The 25,164-nt window shown below is 48.6% G+C and overlaps 1 protein-coding gene across 15 annotated transcripts; it reads right to left on the bottom strand.

The window, feature by feature from the left end:
• Positions 1 to 52: 52 nt before the first annotated feature.
• On the bottom strand, positions 53 to 21,804 carry LOC117401467 (transducin-like enhancer protein 1). Of its 15 annotated transcripts, none has more exons than XM_059013961.1 (20): positions 16,432 to 16,787; positions 15,633 to 15,730; positions 15,315 to 15,378; positions 13,744 to 13,788; positions 12,306 to 12,368; positions 11,740 to 11,841; positions 10,857 to 11,037; positions 9,890 to 9,990; positions 8,750 to 8,881; positions 6,973 to 7,026; positions 6,237 to 6,380; positions 5,866 to 6,007; positions 5,028 to 5,185; positions 4,572 to 4,648; positions 4,160 to 4,409; positions 3,128 to 3,375; positions 2,842 to 2,989; positions 2,458 to 2,608; positions 1,975 to 2,051; positions 53 to 1,694 (listed from the first exon to the last, which is right to left on the bottom strand). In XM_059013961.1, exons 1-20 carry the CDS (start codon positions 16,561 to 16,563, stop codon positions 1,587 to 1,589), a joined length of 2,475 nt encoding a protein of 824 aa, XP_058869944.1. In that variant the 5' UTR covers positions 16,564 to 16,787; the 3' UTR covers positions 53 to 1,586. The 15 variants fall into 15 exon arrangements, with proteins under 15 accessions (XP_058869944.1, XP_058869940.1, XP_058869945.1 ...); XM_059013957.1 differs by having other exon boundaries at positions 9,890 to 10,036; positions 10,858 to 11,037; XM_059013962.1 differs by having other exon boundaries at positions 9,974 to 10,036; positions 10,858 to 11,037.
• Positions 21,805 to 25,164: the final 3,360 nt, after the last annotated feature.

Below are 25,164 nucleotides of genomic sequence, written 5' to 3'. Positions count from 1 at the left end.
CAAATAGCTTGTGAAACCTGCGATCGTTCACAGTGCTCAGAAGAGTCAAGAAAAACACCACCAGGCTCTTCAAAAGATCCACACATATACATCGTTTTATTAATTTTTTTTTTTTCCCTTTTACATTTCGTTTTAAATGTGTTAACACAAAAAGTAAGTGCATTTTGAAAATAAATTTCCTTGGCGTTTTACATTTTTTAGTAGAGTCCCAGACAGGGAAGGAAGGCATTGACACTGAAACAGTGGGCAGATATTAAAAGATGCAATAAGGGTAGGATTTTCCTAATCTAAAGGAGGGCAGGAGCACACAGATGGGATGTCTGTTTCTCAGGAAGGAGACGTTTATGTTGGCAGTTTGAGGGGTCAGCTTCAGTTCTGTGGGGAAAACATGTAGTGCTGAGGAGCCTGTACGCTCGATCTCATCTCGTTCCCATGTTTCCATCCAGTTGTTTTATAAATAGCAATTATACAAGACTGGAATTCCTCTGCAGGGTATTTGTGTAGGGGTTGCAGATCGGACTGTACGCTGCAGGTGGATCACGTTCTTGTATAATCTGCTCTTTCTATAAACGCATTCACCACCCACCAGTATTTCCCTGCCAGTGTAATTCTATTCACAGCCCTCATGTTCTGCCTACGTGCTTTTTATTTTCCTGCAGTTCAAGATATTAAAAAAAGTACATCTTGCATCCTTGGCCTCGGACTCTCGTTAGGTAACTTCCACCATCAGCGTGGCGCGATGGAGTTCTGCCAGCCCACAATCCTAACTGGGGCTGACAGGCAGGCAGGCAGAGACCCACTTGAAATGGATTTGATGTTGATCTGCTGCTGATGGAAATGGACGAGTCTGATTTCAAACTGCGTTAGAGTTGGTCCCAGCGGCAAATGGAACAGCGGGATTTGCTGGAACTGTATACAAGAGGGTTCCCACTGAATGTGAGTAGGAGACAGACACACACGAGCGAGCTCCTGTTTCTACCTGTGGTGATCATCAAAGGGCTTCCTGAACACAGTGTTATATACAGGGGTGTAATCATTTAGAAGGCATGGTTGGGTTTGGGTACTCTAAACGTAAGTGTTGAAGATTAATGAGCGCGTTCGGTGTTACGCAGCGTGGTCGCTTGTCTCCATCTGCCTTTCAACTAAATTGAGTTTCACTTCCCATGTCATGAATGGAGGAAGCAAGTGCAGAACAATAAAGGGCAGTTTTAAATGCTATCCCTGACTGATGAGACCACTGCCACATCCCAAGCTCCAAAATCACATGGAAGAGGGTTATTCTGTTCTAGCTGCAGCAACCTCTCCCATTCAGACACACGTTGCACCAGGACTTGTGATACAGGCAGGCAGCTGTGGGAGTTGGTTGCCTGAGCAAGGCAAGGGTGCAGGTAATCTCTTAACCCCGCTAAACAAAATGTTGGCTTCTTGTGGTTTTTAAATATTCTGATTGGAGCGGGGGTGGGGGGGAGAGAGGTAATACAATACAAGGTTTTGAATGACTGCTCCAGACACTTGGGAAGGCTGCGCATGTCTGTGTGTCTGTGTGTGTGTGTTAGTGGTATGGGTGTGTGCTGCTGCAGGTCCCCTCAGTACACCACCTCATACACTGTGGCCTTTTTGTCTCCTGAGCCGGTGACGATGAACTTGTCGTCCGGAGAGACGTCGCAGCTCAGCACGGACGAGGACTCCTTCGACTGCGGAGGGGAAGAGGAAGGAGGGACAGTGTGAGTGACGAGGGTCCCCAACATTGCTTCAGACTCATCAAGGCTCTAGTGCAGTGGCCAGCTGCGTAAAACACCTCAAGTTCTCCCCTTAGTTTTCCCCTTTTTAAATGTGGCTGTTGCAGAAAGCACCTGAACACAATGTAAGGCAGTACCCAAGTTAAGGGAGCAAGGTCTCCTTAAGTGTTCTAGTTAACCCTAATACTCGAGGTGTTTTATGAATTGCTTACACGTTTATTAATTTTTTTCCTACCTGGAATATACTGGCTCCGTAGGGCGTTCTCCAGGCGTTCAGGAGGTTATCCTTCCCAGTGCTCACAAACCATTTACCTGAAAATAAGACACGGATACTGATACAGGTATACTGGATGTGCATGCCTATGTATACATAGGTGCATGCAGGAGAGCGATGGCACTCAACAGCTAAAACAAAGCCCTCTTCTGCACTCGCACAAGCTGGGTATCTCATAAGCTATTTGAAAGCGCAGGCAGTTGCTATTGTGATGGCTGTTTCTGCACAGTAGAGGTGGGTTCTGTTTCAAAGCTGTTTTGAACCACTTACCAGAGATGACAGCGAGTGCAAAACACACATGTATACCTGCTCCAGTACACAACTAAACAGAATCAACAGAACAGCGTGCCTCTCGTGAAAGGATCGTTTAAAATGTCGACAGTGCAGGATTAGCAGAGAATTTATTAGGACAGGAATGCAAAGGAGACTCGGTTCCTTCCTCACCGCACGACGCGAACTTGAGAGACAGCACGCAGCTCTCGTGCAGGTGCAGCTGGTACTTGTCCGGTTTGGAGACGTGCAGGACTTCCACGTTGCTGCTCTCCATGCCCACTGCCAGCCACTCCCCGGTGGGGCAGTACCCCAGAGAGAAGATCTGCAACGACAACCAGGGCTGCGGGTTAGCCAGCCTCCCTGCCACACACCCAGCCCCAAGACAGAGGACACCAGCGCCTGCTTTCACAGACCCGGAGCAGCAGTGCGAGGGTCACTGGGGTCCGTGAAACCAGACGAAAATATCACACGCTACAAAACTGTAACCTGCTGGTTTAGGAGCCTGTAAGAGAGCCCCGAACAACGAGCCTCCCCACCCTCTCCCTCCCCCGGTACCTGTGAGGTGAAGTCGTGCTGCTGGAGCTGCCTGCCCTCCCTCAGGTCCCAGCAGCGCACCGTGTTGTCCAGCCCGCCTGTCCACAGCTTGGTCCCGTCGTTCGAGATGTCGATACAGCTGGCGCCGTCTGTGTGGCCCTGGAACTGCCTGTGGCGGAGCATTGAGGAGGGTCATTGCAGACAGACAAGCAGACAGCATTGAGGAGGGTCACTGCAGACAGACTCCCAGGACCCCCCTCTCCCAGGTCCCCAGCCCCCGAGATCCCCGGCTGGGCCGTGCTCCTACCTGACCAGGGTCTGGTTCTGCAGGTCCCACACCACGATGTTGCCGTCGCTGCAGCAGGAGAAGCACACTTTGGCGTCGGGGCTGATGGCGAGGGCGTAGCAGGCGGGCGCCGACGAGGTCAGCTCCGCCTTGATCCGGGGGGTGGGCGTGGCCAGGTCCCAGATTGACAGCGTGCTGGCCTCCCCGCCCACAATCAGGGTCCGCCCATCGGGGAGGAGCTTGCAGGAGCGGATGTAGTTATCACGGTTCTGCGGAGAGGGAGGGAGACAGAACGGGGGTCTATAATGCAGCGATCGTAAATGCCGGACACATTCAACAATCTCACCTTATACACCTTCGATTCACAGCTAAGCTAAACAGATACTCAGATCTTGTATGAGATTTTGTTACGTGTCACGGGTCTAGGGGGAGAGAAAGAAGAATGAGGATCTTTTCATTTTAAAAGGATTTGAATGCACACGGCCAGACTTCACCTCCACAAGGCTGGGAGAACATGCAGCCTGCAACATGGCACCTGAACCAGTCAAGGGGCTGTCAGAATCTGTATCAATCAAGACGGTGGAGCGGAAACTGGCTTAGGGGGAGAGGGGGAGAGGGGGGAGCTGAGTACTTGAAGCCCAGATGATGTGCTGATCCCATGGGGGCTAAGCAGCGAGAGGCAGTCATGGACTTTGGATTACAGGCCGTGGGGGGGCTGATAGACAAAGGTATGTCCAAATGAGACTTGCCAACATTTGCTGGCGAGAGTAAAAACTAAAGCAAACAATCATAGAGGAAGAGGGATTAGGGAGCAGATGTGACTCCCCTGCAGAAAAGTTTGGAGAGAGAGAGTCAGACTATGTGCCCATGGAACAGTGCCCAGAACAAAACCAGCCTCGGGCTAATCACGTCAACACTGTGGCTTGTCTCTCACTAAACAAACCCAGTCGAGACAGAATGGCACGATAGGAACAAACATGCACTTGCACTCTCTCTCTCTCCTCTCTCTCTCTCTCTCGCTCGCTCGCTGTCTCTCTCTGACGCCCTCCTTACCAGGCAGTCGAGCTGCGCCACGGGGCTCTTGGTGCCCGGCTGGCTCACGTCCCACACCTTAACGCAGCCCTTGCCCCCGGTGTAGACGTGGCGTGTGGAGTTGCTGATGGTCACGGCGCACACCACGTCTCCGTGGTTCAGCGTGTGGACCTGCCGGGCATGGCGCGGGATGCCCGGGCCAATCAGAGCGTCCGGAGGGAAGGGCACCGGCTGCATCTGCCCGTCGGCGCTCACGTGGAACGAGTAGGCACTGCGGGGAGGGAGTTGGATAGAGATATGAGGACAGACAGCAGGCACTGCAGGGAGGAAGGAACAGACAGACCACAGGTGCTGTGTTGATAGAGCACAAGAGGTCACGAAGCATGGGAGCTGCGTGGAAGCTCGGGATGGAAAGGGATACGATTCGACTCACGGTTTTCCTCCGGTAACGGCGTGCAGAGTAGACGGCAGTCCAGGAGTTCTCAGGTTTGGCCGAGATTCGTAGGCAACCTAGCAGAGAGAGAGGAGACAAGAGACAAGATATCATTTTCACACGCCACCTGCATCGAAATGGAAAACTGTCCATTATACAAGTTACACTTTTCCCATGTGTTTGTTTTTCTGTTTTGTTTTGCAATATCCTTTAATTTACAATTCACCATCAACACGCGAATCAACCAAACTGGTGCATTATTGAACGGTGAAGTATCGAGGGAGTAATTAAAATCACTCAGCAAGACCAGAGAGGCTGAGACAAGCAGTGCTAGGAGCTGGGTAATTAAAAGCAGTGCCAGTGCATTAGTAACACAGCTAGCTTGCGGTTGTAAATGAGGTCTCGGGGCTTCGTGTTCTTGGTTCAGTGAAGCAGTGAACAGGGGGGTTTCTTTACCATGGGGGAGCGAGCGTATCCGGCCACACTGCTGGACTGGGGGGAGACGTGCAGACCCCCGTAGCTCCCGGGACTGGACAGCTCCCCGTTGAGCCCTGTGTGAGACAGCACCCCGAAATGTGCAGGGTAGGACCCCGAGACCAGCGGGCTCCGCAGACCTGGGGGTGACAAGAGTGCATACCAGTACTGGGGTACACACTGTTAAACACACACAAGGTATTGTACTGCCTGGTTTCACAGCTCAGCACTAATCTACTTTACCTGAGGTTACAGTAGTCCAAGATGAGCTGTAATCGGGGTCTGTGAAACCAGCCTTAACTTCACCCTGTCACTGTATTAGGTATGTTGTATAATATTGTCTGTTATGACAAGGTTGGAAATAAGGCTCCTATTGCATAGCAGTGTCACCCATTCCAGGTTTTAATACAAGCTTGATTAACCAGTGTACAGGTAACAAGCTCAGGTGTGTCTTTATTAAACTCCTAGTAAAACCAGGATTGTATCAAACTGCTATGCAATGGGAGTCTTATTTCCATCCCTGTGTTATAGAGGTGCCATAATTCATTTTCCGATGGCTTAGTTGGGGAATAGTTCAATTGGTCATGCTTTATAAGAAGGAATTGTAGCAGGGATGGTGTTAGGCTGTGGTTCTGGTTCTGGTTCTGTATGCAGGCTGGTGGGTACCTGCCTCTATTACACCTACAGCAGGGGGCAATGCGATTCGACACTGGAACTTGTCTCAAACTGAATAGATAGGATTGAGGCATGCAGCTCAATGGAAGGCTCTTCTATGGTTCTTGGTCTGATTGATCAATGAGGCAGTTTGGGGGGGTCGTACCGAGGGGGTCCGCGGGCGACGGCTTGCAGGTCACCAGGCGCAGGCAGGAGGCAGAGCTGGGTCCTGGGCCAGGGGGGGTCGGGGCGTCCCGGAGAGGAGAGGGGCTCGTGGATTTGGAGGTGGGGCTCCCGGGCTTCTCGACCTGCCAGAGGGGGGAGACAGAACCGGAGAGGTGAGAATGCGCATGAGGGAGGGAGGGAGGGTCCACTATTGGAGTCACTGGCTGATTTATTTGTTTATTGCTTGACTGGCTGGCTGATTGAGGATTTCCAATGCTTCTCCTCCTTCAGTCCATGTAAATAAACAGACATCTCTGTCCATCTTATTTATTCTGTGCTTTGCTCCCTGTATGCCCCCCTCTGCCTCCTCACCTGTGCGGGCTCCCTGTTTTTTCCTGGGGTGCTGTGGGGGGAGCCGGGGGGGCTGGTGGGGGTCTCTTTCCTCAAATGAGGGGCTTGATCCAAGCCGTTTCCGTGGGGGGAGTGGGGTTGGCTCCCACTGGGGGACGAGGGCTCCTAAATACAGAGGGAGGGGGAATGATGTGAGGGTAACACAAAGCACAGACACACTTTAGTTTGAGGGTTTATAAAGCGTCTCTCGATGCGTTATGAAAGAGGTTATGAACAATTTGAATGACTCGTTACAGTTACATTGTGCTGCCCCGAGCCGTTCAGGCTTTACCGTGAATTAAACAGAACTGTGACCTGGAAACTCAGCCGGAAATATCATCTTATTTCGATGTGAGGATAAACTTTTTTTTTTTTTGGCGTTAAGCGTTTCATTTAAAATCTGGTGTCGGCAACTCAAATATAATCGCAGACGAACTGAACTGTTTTTTTTATTTTTTATTCACATGAGGAAGACGGTCAGCACTCAACATTCATCATGGTGGCTTCGGACGCGATCCTAATGAATTCACATTCATAAGTCAACAGGTCAATCTGTTTGGCCTACACCAGGCTGCATTAGTGATCATTTGCCTTAAGAGTAACAATTGGAACATCCCGCCACTAGGTGGTGATCTAAATCCCAATCGTCAGATTGTTACAGAGCAATTCAAAATAGAAAAAAAAAAAAAAAAAAAAAAACCTCATGAAGGAAACCAACCTCGTTGGAAACATCCACCACCAAATTGTCATCGCTTTTATCTGCATCGCTGTCCTGCAAATTTCACAGAGGAAAAAAAAGATTTAAAATTGCAATTTGTCTTTCTTCCTTTCTCTGACAACCCCCCCCCCCCCCCCCCCCCAAAAAAAAACAAAAAAAACACTTGTCTTCGTCACAAACTAGGTAACAAGGAAACAAGTTAACACTACGAGAAAGCCCCCCACCCCACCCCACCCCCCGAATCAGACGTCTGCGTTGTTCATCTCTGGTTAAAACACTAAAAGAAACAAATATTCATCTTTGAGGTTCCTCCCCTGTCTGTTCTGTTAGTGCTGGACTGCCTGGGACTGAGGATTCACTGGAACAGGAATCTGACTGGTTGCCATGGCAGTAACGTGATTTGCAATGGAGGCACGGATCTGATACAGGCCCTGTGCTGTAAGCGACATCTGTTCATTAAGCTAATTTCAGCAGTGCGATTTCTCCAGAGGGACACAAGCCTCTCCTGTTTAAGGGCCCAGGTATTGTACCGTGGATTGAGTCAGTGAGGAGTGTGACTGTGCGTTGGTGTCAAAGTTTGCCACAGTAAAATTGCATCTTTCCCCTTGCTTTCCCCATGGTTACCCATGCCATGTTTCTCAATATGCTTTACCACGCTTTCACTATGCCTTATTACACTTTGCTACGCTTTCACTATGGGGAACTTGTACAGCTTTCAGACATATGACACTCATACTGTGCACTGCAGCCTGTGTGTGAAGCGCCATGCATGGAAGTGCGTGCAATGCTAATGTGATTCCCACAGCGAGGCCTGCAATGTTTTGACTCGCTGCACCCCTCTCCTCCCCCTGTACTCTCTCTGTGGTCCCCTCAGGACAGCCTGCGATGTTTTGTCTCGCTGCACCCCTCTCCTCCCCCTGTACTCTCTCTGTGGTCCCCTCAGGACAGCCTGCGATGTTTTGTCTCGCTGCACCCCTCTCCTCCCCCTGTACTCTCTCTGTGGTCCCCTCAGGACAGCCTGCGATGTTTTGTCTCGCTGCACCCCTCTCCTCCACCTGTACTCTCTCTGTGGTCCCCTCAGGACAGCCTGCGATGTTTTGTCTCGCTGCACCCCTTTCCTCCCCCTGTACTCTCTCTGTGGTCCCCTCAGGACAGCCTGCGATGTTTTGTCTCGCTGCACCCCTTTCCTCCCCCTGTACTCTCTCTGTGGTCCCCTCAGGACAGCCTGCGATCGCTGGGTCTCTAAACTCGATATGGAGCCCTGTCCACTCAGACCTGCCTCTTGTTTCTCCTGGTTTGACAGTTTTCCCATTTCATTTCATCACAGCTTGCCAGGAATTTCACAAACATCCTGGAAGACACTTCAAACCAGCTCCGCAGGGGAACTCCGGATTTACTCCACAGTCGTGGGAATGACGGCAACCTTAGGAAACTATTTCTGTGCAGGACGGGTGTGTTTTCAAGCAGCTTTCATCAAGTGCAAGACTCAAGGAACACGATCTAAACACGCTTGAACTGAGCAGCTTGGAGAGACTCCTCTTGGAATAGTTTGCCACTGAGAGCGTCAATGGCAGGCCTGCATTAGTGTGTGCGTGGTGATCACCAAGTGGAACCCCTGTAATGGGTGCTGATTGCTGACCCTGTGTAAATGGGACAGTCCTTGTTTCAATACAGGATGTATAACCCTGAACACACTCCTGTCTGAATACGCCTTGATTGTGTGGAGCAGCTAGCTCCAGCTGGTTTGGAGGCAGTGCAGCCCCCAGTGGGTACGTACGTAGTGCTGGGGGTCCTTGTCCTCGCAGCGCCTCCTCTTCCCCTCTCTGCTCCCCTCGCCCCCGTACTCCCCCCCTGAGGGGCCCTGCTTCTCCTCCGCTCGCTGGCTGTCCGTCGATGACACCGACTTGCTCTGCGAAGGGGGAAAAAACAAAACAAAACGTGCATTCGTGGTTTGAGAGCTTTTCACCTCGTCTCACCTCACCGACAGGAGACCCAATCCGTCAAGGCAGCGCATCACACCTGTGTAATGTCCTGTGTCATGCACAATGTCCTGTGTAGTGTGCAATACCCTGTGAAATGCACAACATCCAGTCTTTACTATTAGTCCTTCACTGCTGTAGTTCCAGATGTAATGTAATGCAAACAGTCTGGGATGTGAAGTGGTCTGCAGCGCACTGATGGTGTGACGCTCGGTGTGTACCGAGGCTTGCCGTGTCTCACACACCATCGTTAACCACGCATCGGTCTGGAAACCCGTTACGAGCCCGTGTCTCGGGTTTCAGTTAGCACTCAGCCCGCAGGATGCCTTCTGAACTCCGGCATCACACCTGGGTCTCAGTGAGAAACATGAAGCCACACGACACGCTTCACTGCACTCCTCCAGGATGCGTTACTGAGGAGGTGGGTGGGCAGGCATGCCTGTCTCTGTCTCTGTCTGTCTCTCTCTCTCTCTCTCTCTCTCTCTCTCTGAACAGTAAAAAAAACAGCAGGGGCCTTACTTTCAAAGCGTTCCGCCGTTCTTTAATTAAATCTCGTTTTTGAAAGGATAGATCACGTTACAAAAACAAGACACTTAAGGAGGCGCTTACACCGACTTTGAAATATCTCAATCTTAGTTGTTTGGTTGATTCCCTTGTGAAGGTAATGTTTTGTGTCTCTCCCTCCCTGTGCCCCTCTCCTTGGCTCCGAGCTGATCCTCAGCACAGCCCTCTCTCTGAGTGACTAACAGGCCTGGTATTTGACCTGCAGGCTACTTCACAAAGGGCTTTCTGGAATGACTTCAGAACACAAACCACATGGCAGCAGAGCCTCTGGACTCCCTGGAAACAGAAGGCAGCGTGGGAGAGACCTGCCACACTGGCTTTGCCATGTTCATTAACATGCTTTACCGTGCCGCCCTATTCTGTACAACGCTTACCTGTGCTTCACCATGCTTTCCCTTTATTACACTTTGCTGAGCTGCTCTTGTGGGACTCTTAGAAGTGGAGTAATGGTGACTCACCCGGCTAGGGGCCCGTTCTGCAGCAGGACAGGAGCGGACCGCACCGGCCCGGATTGCAGAGGCAGAACAGAGGAGACAGAGATGAGGGGTTATCAATCAGGCCTCAGTGTGCACAAAAACAGGAAACGTTTACGAGCAAGAGAGGTTCACTAGCTGTTGCGTTTAACAGAACTGCACAAAATTCACACAGCGTTATCGCTACACTTTGTTTACATACAGTAGATGTGTGCCTTATATACTTTGCTGCAAAATCAAGTTGCTGCCGTCATTTCCTTACTTAAAGGGATCCAAAACACAGGATGCCGTCTCTAATAAGTTACTAGCTTTGTGAGATTCAACATATTCTTTTCTGTAAATGTACCAAAATAAGTCTCACCAAACTGATAAAAGTGTGTCTCTCTCTCTGTGTCTCTCTGACTCTCTCACTCTGTGTGTGTCGGTCTCTCTGTGTGCGTCTCTTGTTCTCTGTCTCTCGGACTCTCTCACTCTGTGTGTGTGTGTGTGTCGGTCTCTCTGTGTGTCTCTTATTCTCTGTGTCTCTGTGTCTCTCTGACTCTCTCACTCTGTGTGTGTCGGTCTCTCTGTGTGCGTCTCTTGTTCTCTGTCTCTCTCTCTCTCTGTGTCTCTCTGTCTCTCTCACTCTGTGTGCGTCTCTTGTTCTCTGTCTCTCTCTCTCTCTCTGTGTCTCTCTGACTCTCTCACTCTGTGTGCGTCTCTTGTTCTCTGTCTCTCTCTCTCTGTGTCTCTCTGACTCTCTCACTCTGTGTGTGTCGGTCTCTCTGTGTGCGTCTCTTGTTCTCTGTCTCTCTCTCTCTCTGGGTCTCTCTGACTCTCTCACTCTGTGTGCGTCTCTTGTTCTCTCTCTCTCTGGGTCTCCACTCACCCCGGTGGTGCTCACTCTCCCCCTGTCCGCGCTCCTCCTTGGCAGCGAGGTGAGCTTGCATGCCCAGCACCCCCGACAGCGCCAGCAGCCCCGAGCCGCCCCCCAGTGCAGCCAGACCGGAGGGGTGAGGGGTCAACGGGATCCCAGGGGCATGATGGGACAGATGCTGGAGCTGCTGCTGCTGTATGACAACGACAGGTGATGAGGGAGGAGGGGAGGAGGGGAGGAGGGAGGAGGGGAGAAATCACTCGGAATAGGATGGGTAACAAAGCCCTGCTAGTGATCATGCATAATCTACACGTTCGTTTAGGACGGGCATTGCAAACGGAAAGTGATAAACTGAAACGGGGATAAAGACCAAGGTTTTTAAAAAACATTTTCATACCTCTTCTCAGCGGAACAAATTCTCAGAATTCCTTCATTTTTTTGCTGCCGAGATTTTCTTCATTTTCAAGACTTTATTTTCATTCCGACTCCAGTGAAGCCGTTTGACCCCCCCTGCTACAATTTCACTTCCTGTGCGCACACGCACTGACCCCCATGTAGTTTCCTATTGGGGGGTCGTATTTGCATGTAACACAGGAAGTGAACCTGTAGTTTTTATGACACGAAATAAGAAACGGTTTCTCCTGAATCAAAGTGAAAAGAAAGCGTGGGAAAGAAGTAACCATTTTTTTTTTTTTAAACCGTGGTCCTGCAGGGTCTGATTGGGTACTTGGCGCAGAGGGGCGGGGCTGGGAGCTGTCTGATTGGGTACTTGGCGCAGAGTGGCGGGGCTGGGAGCGGTCTGATTGGGTACTTGGCACAGAGGGGCGGGGCTGGGAGCGGTCTGATTGGGTACTCGGCACGGCGGGGAGGGACGTGGCTGGGAAAGCTATCTCACCCCGATGATGGCGTTGAGCTCGGCCATGGTCACCTGCTTGGCTCTCTCCACTGCCTGGGCCACCTGCTGCTGGTGCTGAGAAACAGACAGGCACACGGGCAGCTTTATAGGGGACACATGGAAGAGACGCAAATGCATCACAGCCTCATTTGAGGATGCCACCCCCCCCCCCCCCCATATAAAAGCAATGGAAAAAAGAAATGTCAAGGAAAAATATATTTATTATCTGTCCATAAAACTACTTTTATTTCAGCCATTTTCAATAGTTCATGCATGAAGGGGTTAAATAAAAAACATTCGATGACTGTTTTTTTATGAAAGGACGGGACAAGGAGAGAAGGTATTCATGCCAGCTATAAAACACACAAGAGTTTTTGTACTGTTCATTCAAGCACCGTCCGGTGAGCTGCTGCTGTGTAATGAGCTATGCTGCACTCTCGCTCTGGTTTTGTGATACAAGAGCATGCATGCCCCTGTTATGAGATATCATGTACAGAAAGCATGGTGATTCATCAACGCCCGAGGGATCGGTGCACCCCCAGCGTGCAGCGCGGCGCCCAGCTTACCTCTTGGGACAGGAAAGGGATGATCTGAGCACAGATCACACTCAGCCGCTTCACAATCTCAGCCTGCAGGACAGGAAGAGAGCACCATCACAACACTGCACTGCATGGACAACACCAGCACCAGCACTGGGAAGGAACAGCAGAGAACTGGAGGGGTAGGGTTAGGGTTTTTACACTGACATCTATAGTTGATCTTTTACTGAGATCTCTATGATTATTATTATTAGTAGTAGTAGCAGTGACAGTATTACCACTATTAGGACTATTGTTATTAGTTCTGTTACTACTACTAGTATTTTAATTAATAACGTGTATCACAACACCTCAATAGATGATTTATTGACTCATAGATTGTGCCTAAAGTGTCACACTGAAGGGCTGCCTTTGTTTTTGGCCTTTGCCAAGTACAGGCAGCAGGTCTCCTGGATAGCACACTAATGCGGGCACGGAGGCCTCGCTAATGGAATATCATTTTCTTAAGCAAACATTGAAAGGCAAATATAATTTGGAACAGGTGACGCACTAATCACCCGGCGATTGTGTACGCAGGCGTAGCGGCATTCAGTAAAAAAAAAAAGAAGAGCATTTTCATTGCAGAGTGCTCCGGGCAGTCTGCCAGTCCTTCTCTTCCCTTCCCTGGCACGACGCCCACACGCCCGCAACCTGCGCCAGGCACTGATGGATGGAGCCCCCCCTCGGAAGGAAGAGGAGGGGGGGGCATAAACTAAAACACATTCGTGCCACTGAGACACACACACACACGCACACACTGAGGAGAAAAAAGAAAAACATGTCCATCTGCAAAAGCAGGACTCGGGAGCCAGAAACAGCTCCTGTCCTTCTGGGAATGTGGGTTTATTTATAATCCCAGATTTAAACAGGCAGCTCAGGAGCCAACACAATACTTTCTCACACCTTACTTAGCATGCAATCCCATGTGACTGTACAGGTCTCCAGTGCAACCAGTCTGTGCATCTGGATCCAGTATCGCTCCCTCCCTCCCCTCGGCTGACCCACATAAACCCCTGTTTAATCCGGCCGTTTTTAAAAGATAAGGACTCTGCAGTCAAGCCAGGCTTACAAAGAGAGATGGAATAAATCCTATTACACACTGCATCCTCTGCTGCAAAAAATCAAGGCTTTGAGGTAAACTGCAGGGCCAGGCTGCAGAGAAAAAACAACGCTCTGCCAAATTCAGGTGAGGTTTTATATCCTGCAGGGCGGAGCACTGGCTGGTCTGTCTGTCTGTCTGCGTGTCTGTCTGTCTGTCTGTCTGTCTGTCTGTCTTTCACTTGAAGGTGGCCAATCTTAATAATGTATTTAAAAATGAAGTGTTTTTTTTTTTTGTTTTTTTTTTTTAAGAAATTCTGTACAGATTTACAGCCTTATAAAAAAAGGCCCTGATACTGTATGCTTATGTGTTTGCAATGCACCTTACCTGTTTGTGCATTTCGATGTTCAACCCGTAAGACATCTCATAGTACTGAAAAATAAAGAAAGCAGAAAAAAAATAGAATTCAATGCAGGAGAAACTGTTGTGGAGTGTGATTGACTTCTGAAACAAACAAACAAACAGCTTTAATTTAACAAAACAGATAAACAGATAGACAGATAGAGACTGTAGAAAGATCAGGTTACACAAATAGACAGAGAGAGACAGAGATACCGAAACACAGTAGATATAATAATAAATAATAATAATCTATTTTTAATATGGCGCCTTTCACAATGCAAATTGCTGCAAAGCGCTTCACATGAATAAAACAAATATTAATAAAAGAATGCAAGAAAAGCAATAAAAACTAAAGAAACCCACAGAACAGTAAAACAAGGCAGGGAATAAAAGGAGCATCATTTTAGCATCGAAACGCTCCATTATAAAAGTGTGTTTGTAATCTTGTTTTGAAAGCAGTGGCTCTTCCTTTACAGAGACAGGCAGATCACTCCAGAGTAATACACAGTATGGATAGATATACAGTTACAGATAGCCAGACAGACTGACACATTTTCAGGATCGCTGTTAAAAAAAACAAAGAAGGGTGACAATGTCTTGCAGCACTGTTCACGGATAATGGGAATGAGCGAATCCTGTATCACCACTTAGGGATTTTATATTTAATTTAGTGCCGTGCCAGCGAGCTTCAAAACCTCCTCATGTCAAAAATCTTGTAATCTTCCTGAATACAGTACATGCATTCAGACCGAATACATCTTTCATTTCTCTCTCTCTGTAATAACTTCACGTTTGGACGTTTTCTAGCAAATATCCTGAATAGCAAAAAAAAAAAAACCCACCACAACCCAACAAGTGCATGTATTTTTTCAGCTGGCTTCTGTGTGTGCACTGAGGTGAACGCGGTGCTTGGAGGGAGCGCAGTGGAAACAGCACTTCAGCAGCACTTAGGGACCACACAAGACTGCCAGGAGACGTCACTTTAATTCAATTCCCAACGACAGGGTTCATTTTATCTGCATCGGTTCAAACCCTCATCATATTTCACTGTGATGATATCCAGCTGAACTGAGGTTCACCGGCGCTTTAAAACGCTATTTCAGATCCTCTTATCAATCCGCCTGTCCTCTTATCTCTGTGCCTGTCCTCTCCCGCGGACTGTGTGTGTGTGTGTGTGTGATTAATACAAAAACAATGTACTTCTCAATGCATGCAACATGCATACACACCCCAACGACACAGCAGAGCGCATTCGAGGGTCGTTTGTTGTGGGGAAACTTGGGCTGCTTATTGCTCTGAATCAGTGATGGGTCTGTGAGCAGCACACAGATGCAGCATCCTAGATTTAAAAGGAAGTTGCTATCACTTTGCCTCTTGAAGTTCTTTCAATGGAGCATCCCTATAATAGCTCTGGGGCTCTCTTAAAGGACACAGAGCTCATAAAACAACTAAAGGTCTGCGTTTGACAGCATGTTTATACACTGACACACACTGATACACACACACACAGATACAGATACACAGACACACTGATACACACACACACAGACACATACCATGATATAATGCCTCTGCATCTCCGTCTTCTCACTGGCCAGTTTCTCACACTCAAGCTTCAGACTGGGAAGGAAAAGAAAATATGTTGACCCTCATGAAAATTCCCACAGTAAAAGCACAGCAAAGTTTAATAAAGCCTAGGTAGCATTGAGAGGTATGGTAAAGCATATTAAAAAAAACAAACCATGGAAGACTGTTGTAAAGGCCTGGTATAACTTGTGTTGCTTGACAAAGGTTTGAGATGAACCAGCTGCTGAGAGCGAGCAGGGATGTGGGCGTGTCCCTGTGCCTGGCCTGCCCCCAGGGGTGTGGCTCACCTGTGGTACTGTGCTTGCAGGAACTGGAACTCCTCCTTGATCCTGTCTAGAGTCTCCAGCACTGTGAACTTGAAGGGCTGGCCTGGCTGCAGGGGAACCTGCACAACACAACACAGACAGCAGGGGGCGTCACTGCACCGCAGCAGAGAATGCACAGCGAGAATGCGCTACGATATCACAGGCTGAGAGCCGAGAACAAGGGGCAGAAACTTCCACGGGGACTGCAGGCAGTGTGTCTGACTGGATATATTTACCAGTATATTTAAATGTGTAACCAGACCCTTTCTGCTACTCCGACACAGCATGCTCCACGAACGGTCTGGCACAGCAGAACAGTTCCCTCTTATTGGAGCGCTCTGATAGAAAGGACCAGCACTGGCTCGGGTTCACACTCTCAGGATTCGGTTCATCTGGCTGTTCCACGGGTTCGAACACGTTTGGGAGAATTCTCTTTTGCAGAGCAACTCCCCGAAGACGTGGAATTGTTTCCATTATAGTACGAAGATGGAATGTGATAATTTTCCTGTCTCTGGTTATAAAGATTGTATTTGGGAATTGCTTAGAACCTGCTGCTCTTTCAGTCCAAACAGATATGTCTTATTTATGTAGAGAAGCACACAGCTTCATAATTTGGCATGTGGGTATCTATGCCAAATTATGTAAGTCGCCCTGGATAAGGACGTCTGCTAAGAAATAAATAATAATAATAATATGCCTTCTAGCACTATTTAAATACATACATCCAGTTCCCTGAGGAATATTGTAAGTCACATTGCATTACTTGAAATCAATTGCTGACCTGGGACTTGAACCCACAGCCTCCAAGAACCCAGTCCGCAGCTGTAACCGCTGTGCCAGTTATTCTCCGCTCCGGTCCCTCGTTCGCTGTAACCAGTCCAGGTTTTTTGCTTGAGCCGCAGAGGGGCTGCATGCAAAGGCTGTTTGTATGTAACCTGACTGAAGCAGAGTAACTTACTGCCGGCCTGCCTGCCTCGATGCACGCACACACACACACACACACACACACACACACACACACACACACACACACACACACACACACACACACACACACACACACACACACACACACACACACACACACACACACACACACACACACACACACACACACACACACACACACACACACACACCGCGAGCCTCTCTGCACACTCACAATGAGGATTGGTTTGAGCTCCAGTTAAAACAATCCCAGGGAGTTCAGAGGCACAGCCCCAGGCCCCTGGATAACACGGCTGGGGCACCCAGGCAGATTAATCCCCCTTCCTCTTCGAGCTCCAGCTTCAGTAACCTGCCAGCTCCTCTGTTTTCCACTCGACTGTGACAGTATTCAACCACGCTAGGCTTCCCCTCCACAAGGATTTTTAAGAACAGACAGTTAACTGTGTGCAAATACCCCCCCCCCCCCCCCCCCCCCCCCCGCTCATGTTCCTCTCGTTACATTAAGACAGGGATAGGGCGGGATTATCTGGCCAGCGCTGGGTTAGGCAGGATCGCTCTTCAAGCCCTCAAGCGACAGATTTCTCTGTGCTGATCGCTGTGGATAAACACAGACACTCTCCAGATACGCACGCGCACACACACGCACACACACACACTCCACACACCAGCACGCACACACACACACTCCACACACCAGCACGCACACACACACGTGTCCTTGAAGCGCTCCTCATGGAGCCCCCCCCCCCCTTCACACAACATCGAGGTCACAGCCAGCACCCTCTTGCATCAGCCCTATCATATCAGATCACAAGCAGCAGTGGTGCTGAGATCAGAAACACAGAGGCTGGACGCAACAGCAACAGAGCCCCGAGCCCCAGCACTTAGTGAAGCAGAGTCAGGGAGTGTACACTTAGAGGAAAGGATTGCACATCTTCCTGTCTTCTTGTATCTCGTCACCAGATCTGTTTGCAGCCTCAGATGGCCTCCCTGACACAATGCTACACCACTCAGCTGCATACCCTTTACTTCGGGACATGCACGTCACTCCACTACAGCGCACAGTACATGGTGCCCGCACCAGGAGTCCGCAGCAATAGACCACTTCATTTCTGCAGCTGCAGTTCCGTTAAAGGTGAATCAGCGTGTCTGTTAAATATTTCATTTGTAGCCAGCATAAATCCTACCCTAGAGACCCTTGCAATAAGACTCCTATAGGACAGCAGTTTCACCCATTCCAGGTTTTACCACGAGCTTGAATAGCTGCGGTGTGTCTTGGTAACAAGCTCAGGCGTGTCTTATTAAACTCACAGTGAAACCAGGAACGGATCAAACTGCTATGCTATGAGAGTCTTATTATCTATCTATCTATCTATCTATCTATCTATCTATCTATCTATCTATCTATCTATCTATCTATCTATCTATCTATAAGAAACATGATATTTGTATATTTGTTTGTACAGCTTACTGCAACACAGAATTTTACTGCTGCATCAAGAATTCAACTGAGTTCCAGCTGAAAAGAAGTTTTTAACAGAAAATACAAACCCATGCAGTATGAAACAGATGTGGAGAACCATTGATTCAATGCTGAATTCAGCGGAGAACAAAAAAGGCTGAATGAATTCCCCTACAGTTATTTTCCACTAACACAAAGTAAATGATGACCGTCCAGCAGACTAATACACTGAGAAGTATGCCCCTGATAAACTGAAAACTCACTACAGTAGTTTAGAGTAGAGCGTTTCAGCTTCCGTTGAACCTAATTATTAAAACAGCGAGTCTTCAGTTTATCAATGACTTTTCTCCTTCGTCGTGTATTTCTAGTGATTGATGAGTATCCCATTGGATCCTGATTCTCCGGGGATAGAGAGCTGTGCGCTGTGTTTGAATTTCTTGTACTAATTATATATAACTAAGGCAATAAAGACAGACAAACACAGTAAGTTAAGTTTAAACTGGACAGCTAGCTGAACATCAGTAAAGAATAGAACATGGTTTAACCAGACTGCTAAGAGCAGGAGTGTGTCCTGCTCGTCACACACATCATGTCACCACTACCTCTGCTCACAACCCCATGAAGAGCCCTGCATGCCCCCCATCTGCCAGGCTGCAGTGCCCCCCGTGTGAAGAAGCAGTGTAGCCCGGGCTCTGTGCTCTGTTCTCAGCCCTGCTCCCCAGCGGGAGGCCTGCACTCCCTGGCTGCGTTGCTCTCTAATCTAGATAAACTGCGCGGTACTCACCGGGTGCCGTCCCTGAGGATACATCCTTTGAAAGGGAGCAGCGAGCGACGTCTTAATGATCTCTGTCTTCAGAGCAGAGCTGGGCAGTGCAGCACTCCCCCCTGCCCACCCTCCTCCCTCCCGACCAAACACCACCGAGGATCAAAAAAAAAAAGAGAAATGCAATCCGTCCAGTGGAACCGGCAGGCAGGCCGGCAGGCAGGAGAAGCACTTTTTTAAGGGTCTTAAGGGTCTGCCCTACGTCCCTAAAACCACCATGGTGAGATTCCCTCAAGTTCTGGTGAGGTCCAGACCCGGTTCCCGATCCGTTCTGTGTGCGTTTTGTTTTATCTTACAAGAAAGGAGGAGGAGGAGGAGGAATGTTTTTGTTGAATCCGAAAGCAAAGCAGGCAATGAACAGCAGGTCACTAGGAGATCCAGCAGGCTTCTGAGCAGCCGTCCTAGACTGTAATAAATTGTGCCTGTTGGCATGAACACAAACCTTGCTGTCTATGGAACATCCCTTAAGGTGGCTCCGCGGTGATCCAGTCTCCACTCTCCACGCACAGCACAGACCTGGAATGCTGGCTTTTATTATGGATAGACATTGATTTTCAGGAAAGGTGGCGGTCGATTTGGGATTGGGGGTGTTTGCGGAGCTGCGGCTTGGGTTCCCTGGGATTATAAAACAAACTATTCTACTGTATTGAAATAGAGCAACAAAAAAACTGAAGCACTACAGAGTCAAAAAGGGTTCAGTTTGGATTGTTGCGTTGCTGCTCTGTTCTGTTCCGTGGGATTTCTACAGTAGTAATTGTACCAGGTCTGTTTGTGTCACTGTAGAGTGCCCAATTCAATTCAATCGGAATCCTTGCCAGTGGAACAATTTCAACATGCATGCCGTGAATCAATAACCATTAAGAGCACAGTACCAGGGCTAGCTGTGCATGGGGAGGGTCTGTACCGTAAACTGCTCATCGATGGATTATCAGACACAGCACCAGCTGCATGCAATAATTAGGCACTGAACCACACGAGGTGAGGTGAAATCCACTGCATAAAACAGGCCACGTTTACCTTTCATGTAGATCTCTCAAATACCACATTATAAGACACACCGTGGTGTCGTGCAATGACTGCGCGGTGCATGAAGACTCTCACAACAGGACAACAGAGTTCAAGATCACAGAGCAACCAGGCAGCTCTCCTGGCACGGGTGGGGTTGCTGTGAATCCACAGCAATCGATATCTGCTTAAAACAAACCTGCACAGAGCACTAAAACTCCAGTTGAATGCCACTTTAAGGACCTCACTTCAGTGTCCGGTCCATTCAAGCTGCTGCTGGCCAGACTCTGGCTGCCAATCGCCCTGGAAGCTGGCTGCAGCGCGAGGCTTGTGTCCACAACAACATCAAAGGGCTTCTCAAAGTAGCCACTGCCAACAGCTGAGCTCCGTTCTGAGTGTCATTGAAATCTTACTGGTGTTCTCCAGTGCTGGGCTGCTGAAGGACGCTGTGGGGGGGCCGTCTGCCCCCCTCCACCCCAGAAAAAGATCAACAGGAGCCCCTCAGCCACTGAGATGGAGAAGCTAATATGAGGCTAATGTGAGACTAATGTGACCCTTCCTTTGAGGGACAATCTGCTCCCGAAAGCTGTGGGCAAATGAATACCCGTAGGATCACAGAGCTGCGTGTGTGTGTGTGTGTGTGTGTGTGCGTGTGTGTGTGTGCGTGTGTGTGTGTGTGAGCGGTGACAGCTGACATCATCTGGGATACTGCAACAGTGATGGCAGGGGAACTGGAGCCAGTGTACTCAACTACTGCTCTCTCTCACTCCCCCTCTCCCTCTCCCTCTCTGTCACTCTCTCCCTCTCTGTCACTCTCTCCCTCTGTCACTCTCTCCCTCTCCCTCTCTCTCTCCCTCTGCCTCCCCGTCACTCTCTCTCTCCCTCCCTCTCACTCTCTCTCTCTCTCTCCCTCTCCTCTCTCTCCCAGAGTTAAACGGTTTGCCCAGCTCTGTCTCTAATCCCCCAGGAGCGCTCTGGCAAAATCAAAGCAACAAGCAGGCAGGAGAGTCTGGCAGTACTGCAGCAAGCCACTGCATCAGGTCCCCTGGGATCCTGTTCACTGCGCTCTGCCAGTACTGCTGCTGTGCGCTACACTGTATCAGGACCTTGATGACAGTCCGGTTGGTATACATACCCTAAAACGTAGCTCCTTTTTCATCAAGTGTTGAAATACAGTGCTGGAACAATCTGTAGGCAGTATACAACATACAGAACGGGGGGGGGGGGGGGGGGGTTGGGGGGGGGGGGGGTAATAACAATTTAGAGACTTGATAAAGATACGCTTGTCAGGTATAAAGCAGAAGAAAACAAGGCTTCACAAGACAGGTCTGCTCTCATTAGCTTGTATGTCATCTGCAGTCCTTTCCCCTTTGAATCAACGAGTACTGGAAGAGAGAGCTTGCAGATGAACTTGGCAAGTAGACGACTTCTTTTTTTAAAGAGTACAGGGAGACAGATAAACAGGGCAGGTTGGCTGGGCTGCCTCCCAGACGCGGTCAGCCCAGTTAATGGGATGGCTCCGAGCCGAGAGGGCTTGTTCCTGCAAGTGTTCAGATCATGGGGTGCGTTGTGAGAGAACAAGTCCAGCTATGCTTGCTTGCTTTCTTTAATTACTTTAATATTTTATTTGTAGGAATATTTGCTGTATACTTCACCTTTAGAAACTGGAGCGGACACACATTTGGGCTAATGCCTTCATCAGTGAAATGTATACTGTGGCACACTGATCAATGTACTGCACCACGTATAGCAATACAATTAAACAACGTGCATACCTTACCCTGTATGCAGTGCTGTTGGCATGCCTGTCTCAAATCATTGCATTGCCATGAGTTTCCATATTCCCAGGAATGACGGAAAGTCATGTAATTCACAGATGGGTTCCCAGCAGCCTTTGAAACTCCTTTCCAGTCGCTGTGGCTCCCCCTGTTGTCAGTAAACTGCTGTGGCACACCCTAGGCGAGACAAAGTTTGGGAACATGTTAGTGCAAACGCTGCCACAGCAACCATAATCTTCCAATTGTGTGTTTACAGTACCACCAGGTGGCGCCATGCACAATCAAACTAAACATTACTGGAACCAACATCTACATATTAAAACAGAAACCAGGGTAAACTAACCCTTATAAAAGTATCCCATAGCAAAAGCATTGCAAAGTGAAATAAAGCACAGTGAAAGCATGGAACAGCATAGAGAAGCATTGTAAAGCACAGAGAGGTCTGGTAAAGCATAGGGAAGCATTGTAAAGCACAGAGAGGTGTGGTAAAGCATAGGGAAGCATTGTAAAACACAGAGAGGTGTGGTAAAGCATAGAGAAGCATTGTAAAGCACAGAGAGGTCTGGTAAAGCATAGGGAAGCATTGTAAAGCACATAGAGGTCTGGTAAAGCATAGGGAAGCATTGTAAAGCACATAGAGGTCTGGTAAAGCATAGGGAAGCATTGTAAAGCACATAGAGGTCTGGTAAAGCATAGGGAAGCATTGTAAAGCACAGAGAGGTCTGGTAAAGCATAGGGGAGCATTGTAAAGCACAGAGAGGTCTGGTAAAGCATAGGGAAGCATTGTAAAGCACAGAGAGGTCTGGTAAAGCATAGAGAAGCATTGTAAAGCACAGAGAGGTCTGGTAAAGCATAGGGAAGCATTGTAAAGCACAGAGAGGGATGGTAACGCACGTTAATAATCTTTTATAGGGGTATCGTCCTTGCTGGTGGTAAAGCCGTTGCTCTCCCAGCAGACAGAAATCTCATCATTGTAATGACAGTATAACGGGCGGCTGGTCTTGGAAGGCTGTATTAAGCACTACTGGTAATTCAGTTGCGAGTTTGAGTTTTGCTTTTTAATTTAACGCAAGATTGAATGTAAAGAGGACAGTTTGTGCTGCTCGATCAAAGCACACGGAACTCGCTGCCATACAAACACGACGACGTGTGCGATTCATTTCAATTCTAAGACGTCACATTCTAGCGAAATATTGTCTATTTCCTAGCTGTATATGCAATGTGATATTTCATAAAGTGATATTTTGTAACAACTGTTAAGTCGCCCTGGATATACATATAATATTAGGTTCGTATTAAAAACAATTACTTAAAACATACTTTTCCTAAAAAGAATTGCCTAAAAAAAAAAACTAAAACTCCTACGAGTTGTCCAATTTAAATTGAAACATGGGGCATTTCATTTAAAAAATGCCCCATGTTTTCTTTCCCACAGCAACAACATGAAACCACCTTAAAGAATATTCGGCTCCTTCTTTATCGCTAGCCGTTCGGTGATTGGCCACACTGGGTTCGAGTTACCAATCAACCGCCACTGCCCCACGTTGGACTGTGACATCATATCAGTTTCTACCCAATCACGCAGCTGCCAGTCTGTGATTGGCCGCGGGCGTTCGAAGAGGGAGTTGTGAAACCTGCAGGGATTGTGGGCAGTGAAGTTCGGTCTCGGCCACCTTTTGCTGCTGATATCTCACCGACTCAGGGGCGCCGTTGACGTGTCACCTTCTCCAGCGTCGCTCGGCCAGTGTTAAGACCAGAGCGAGTAAAATGAAGCCGGTAATCTCCCGAGTTTACTCTGTGCTGTATCAACGCACAGGGATCACACAGCCGGGAGCCGCATTTCCACATTGATCACCCTGCTTAGTTGTTTTTTTTTTTTTTTTTTAAAGATAAAATCGGATGAACAGGTTTATTTAAGAGATTCTGCATGCGCTTTTGGATCTTCGCTGTACCAGAAACGGGTGCACATTTCGCATGGTGCGCCATGCTTTACCAACCCCTAGAATTGCACTGAGGCTCAAGCCAGCCAGCCAGCCCCACCCGTCCTGCCCGGGCGTTCTGGACCGTGCTGGATTTCTGGAGTCCTCTCAGGGGTCTGTGGTACAACAGCGCACCTCAGTCCCGGCTAACACACGCATGCGCGCAGCAGCATGTTTAAAAGTGGATTTTAATTGAGCAATTTGCATGACAAAAGCGACGCATTAATTAGTGCTACCTCGGATCCGCAGACTCCTCGGCTGCACATGCGCAGAGGTAGTAGCTAATAATACACTTCTTATTAGCTAGCGAGCGGAGCCCGACTGATGAATTTAACCAACGAACCGACCTACCAAACAGCCGGGCAGCGCTTTGATAAAGCGGCAGACTGCATCGATATATTAGATCACTTTGTCAACTATGAGTTTGAATTATTATTATTATTATTATTATTATTATTATTATTATTATTATTATTATTATTATTATTATTATTATTATTATTATTATTTTGGAATTGTGAGTTTCTCTTCCAGGCTCTTTTCAGATTCATCAGTTATTATTTATTATTTGAAATATGTTCTCCCCACCTCAGCAGTTACAGTTCAGAAGTGGTTTATATGAAGCATGCCCGAGGCAGTGTGTCCGGCAGTATAGCTGAGTATGTATGCAAATGTAGCTGAGTAAAGGTTATTGACAGCATTCAGAAAGCGCGACTAGCCTTTGCCGGGGTAATGGGAGCGCCGGTCACACCAGCACGGGACAGAACAGAGACCCCCCACCACTTTTTTTAGGGCACCATCCTGTCGGCGAATCAGTCCAGCAGTATGTTCCAGTTTAAATTAATAGACGCGATCTCAGAGACCTCTGGTGGCGGTCCAGGGGACTGCAGTCAAATATACCTAACAGCATTTTAAAGTGTTTTATAAAAACAAAATGTATATATATATTTTTAATAATAATTGTTCATTAAATTAGATTCCAAAAACGGGGCTATCTGGTCTGTAGCGTTGTGTTGAGTTGTCCAGTGTAGAGGGGAAGGGGAGGGGGAGCCGTAAGCACTACAACTCCCAGCATGCACCACTCACACCACTTCCCCATTAGCTTTCAATCAAAGTAACGTGGTGCATGGCGGTTAGCCCCGCCCCCTCCTCCCTGGTTAATTATAGTTCACACACACACGCACCCCCTCGAATGGGTCCGGTGTGTGTGTGTTTTTCAGGGGTCTGCTTGTCAGCAGTGTTGTACATGCCTGTGCCTGTGTGTGTGGTTGCTGCCACAGTAGAGCCCCCTGTCAAATTCCCCTAAACAGACCCAGCTGTGCCCACTCGAGCAAAGCAGAGCGATCACACAGCAGCATGCAAACCACTTCCTGGGACACACGACCCAGAGTGTGGGTGTAGGAAGGCACACCATTCCCAGAGTAGAAACACTGGAGCGAGGGAGAGGGGGGGAGCAGTGCGGGCTGGCCACGGTAATGAGATCTGACAGGCAGGCCTGCCTACAAACAGCTGAAAATGA

Source organism: Acipenser ruthenus, chromosome 47 (genome assembly GCF_902713425.1).
Source record: "Acipenser ruthenus chromosome 47, fAciRut3.2 maternal haplotype, whole genome shotgun sequence".
Taxonomy (NCBI): domain Eukaryota; kingdom Metazoa; phylum Chordata; class Actinopteri; order Acipenseriformes; family Acipenseridae; genus Acipenser; species Acipenser ruthenus.
The sequence above is the reverse complement of the archived record's forward strand: the minus strand, read 5'-3'. Positions and strand labels throughout refer to the sequence as shown.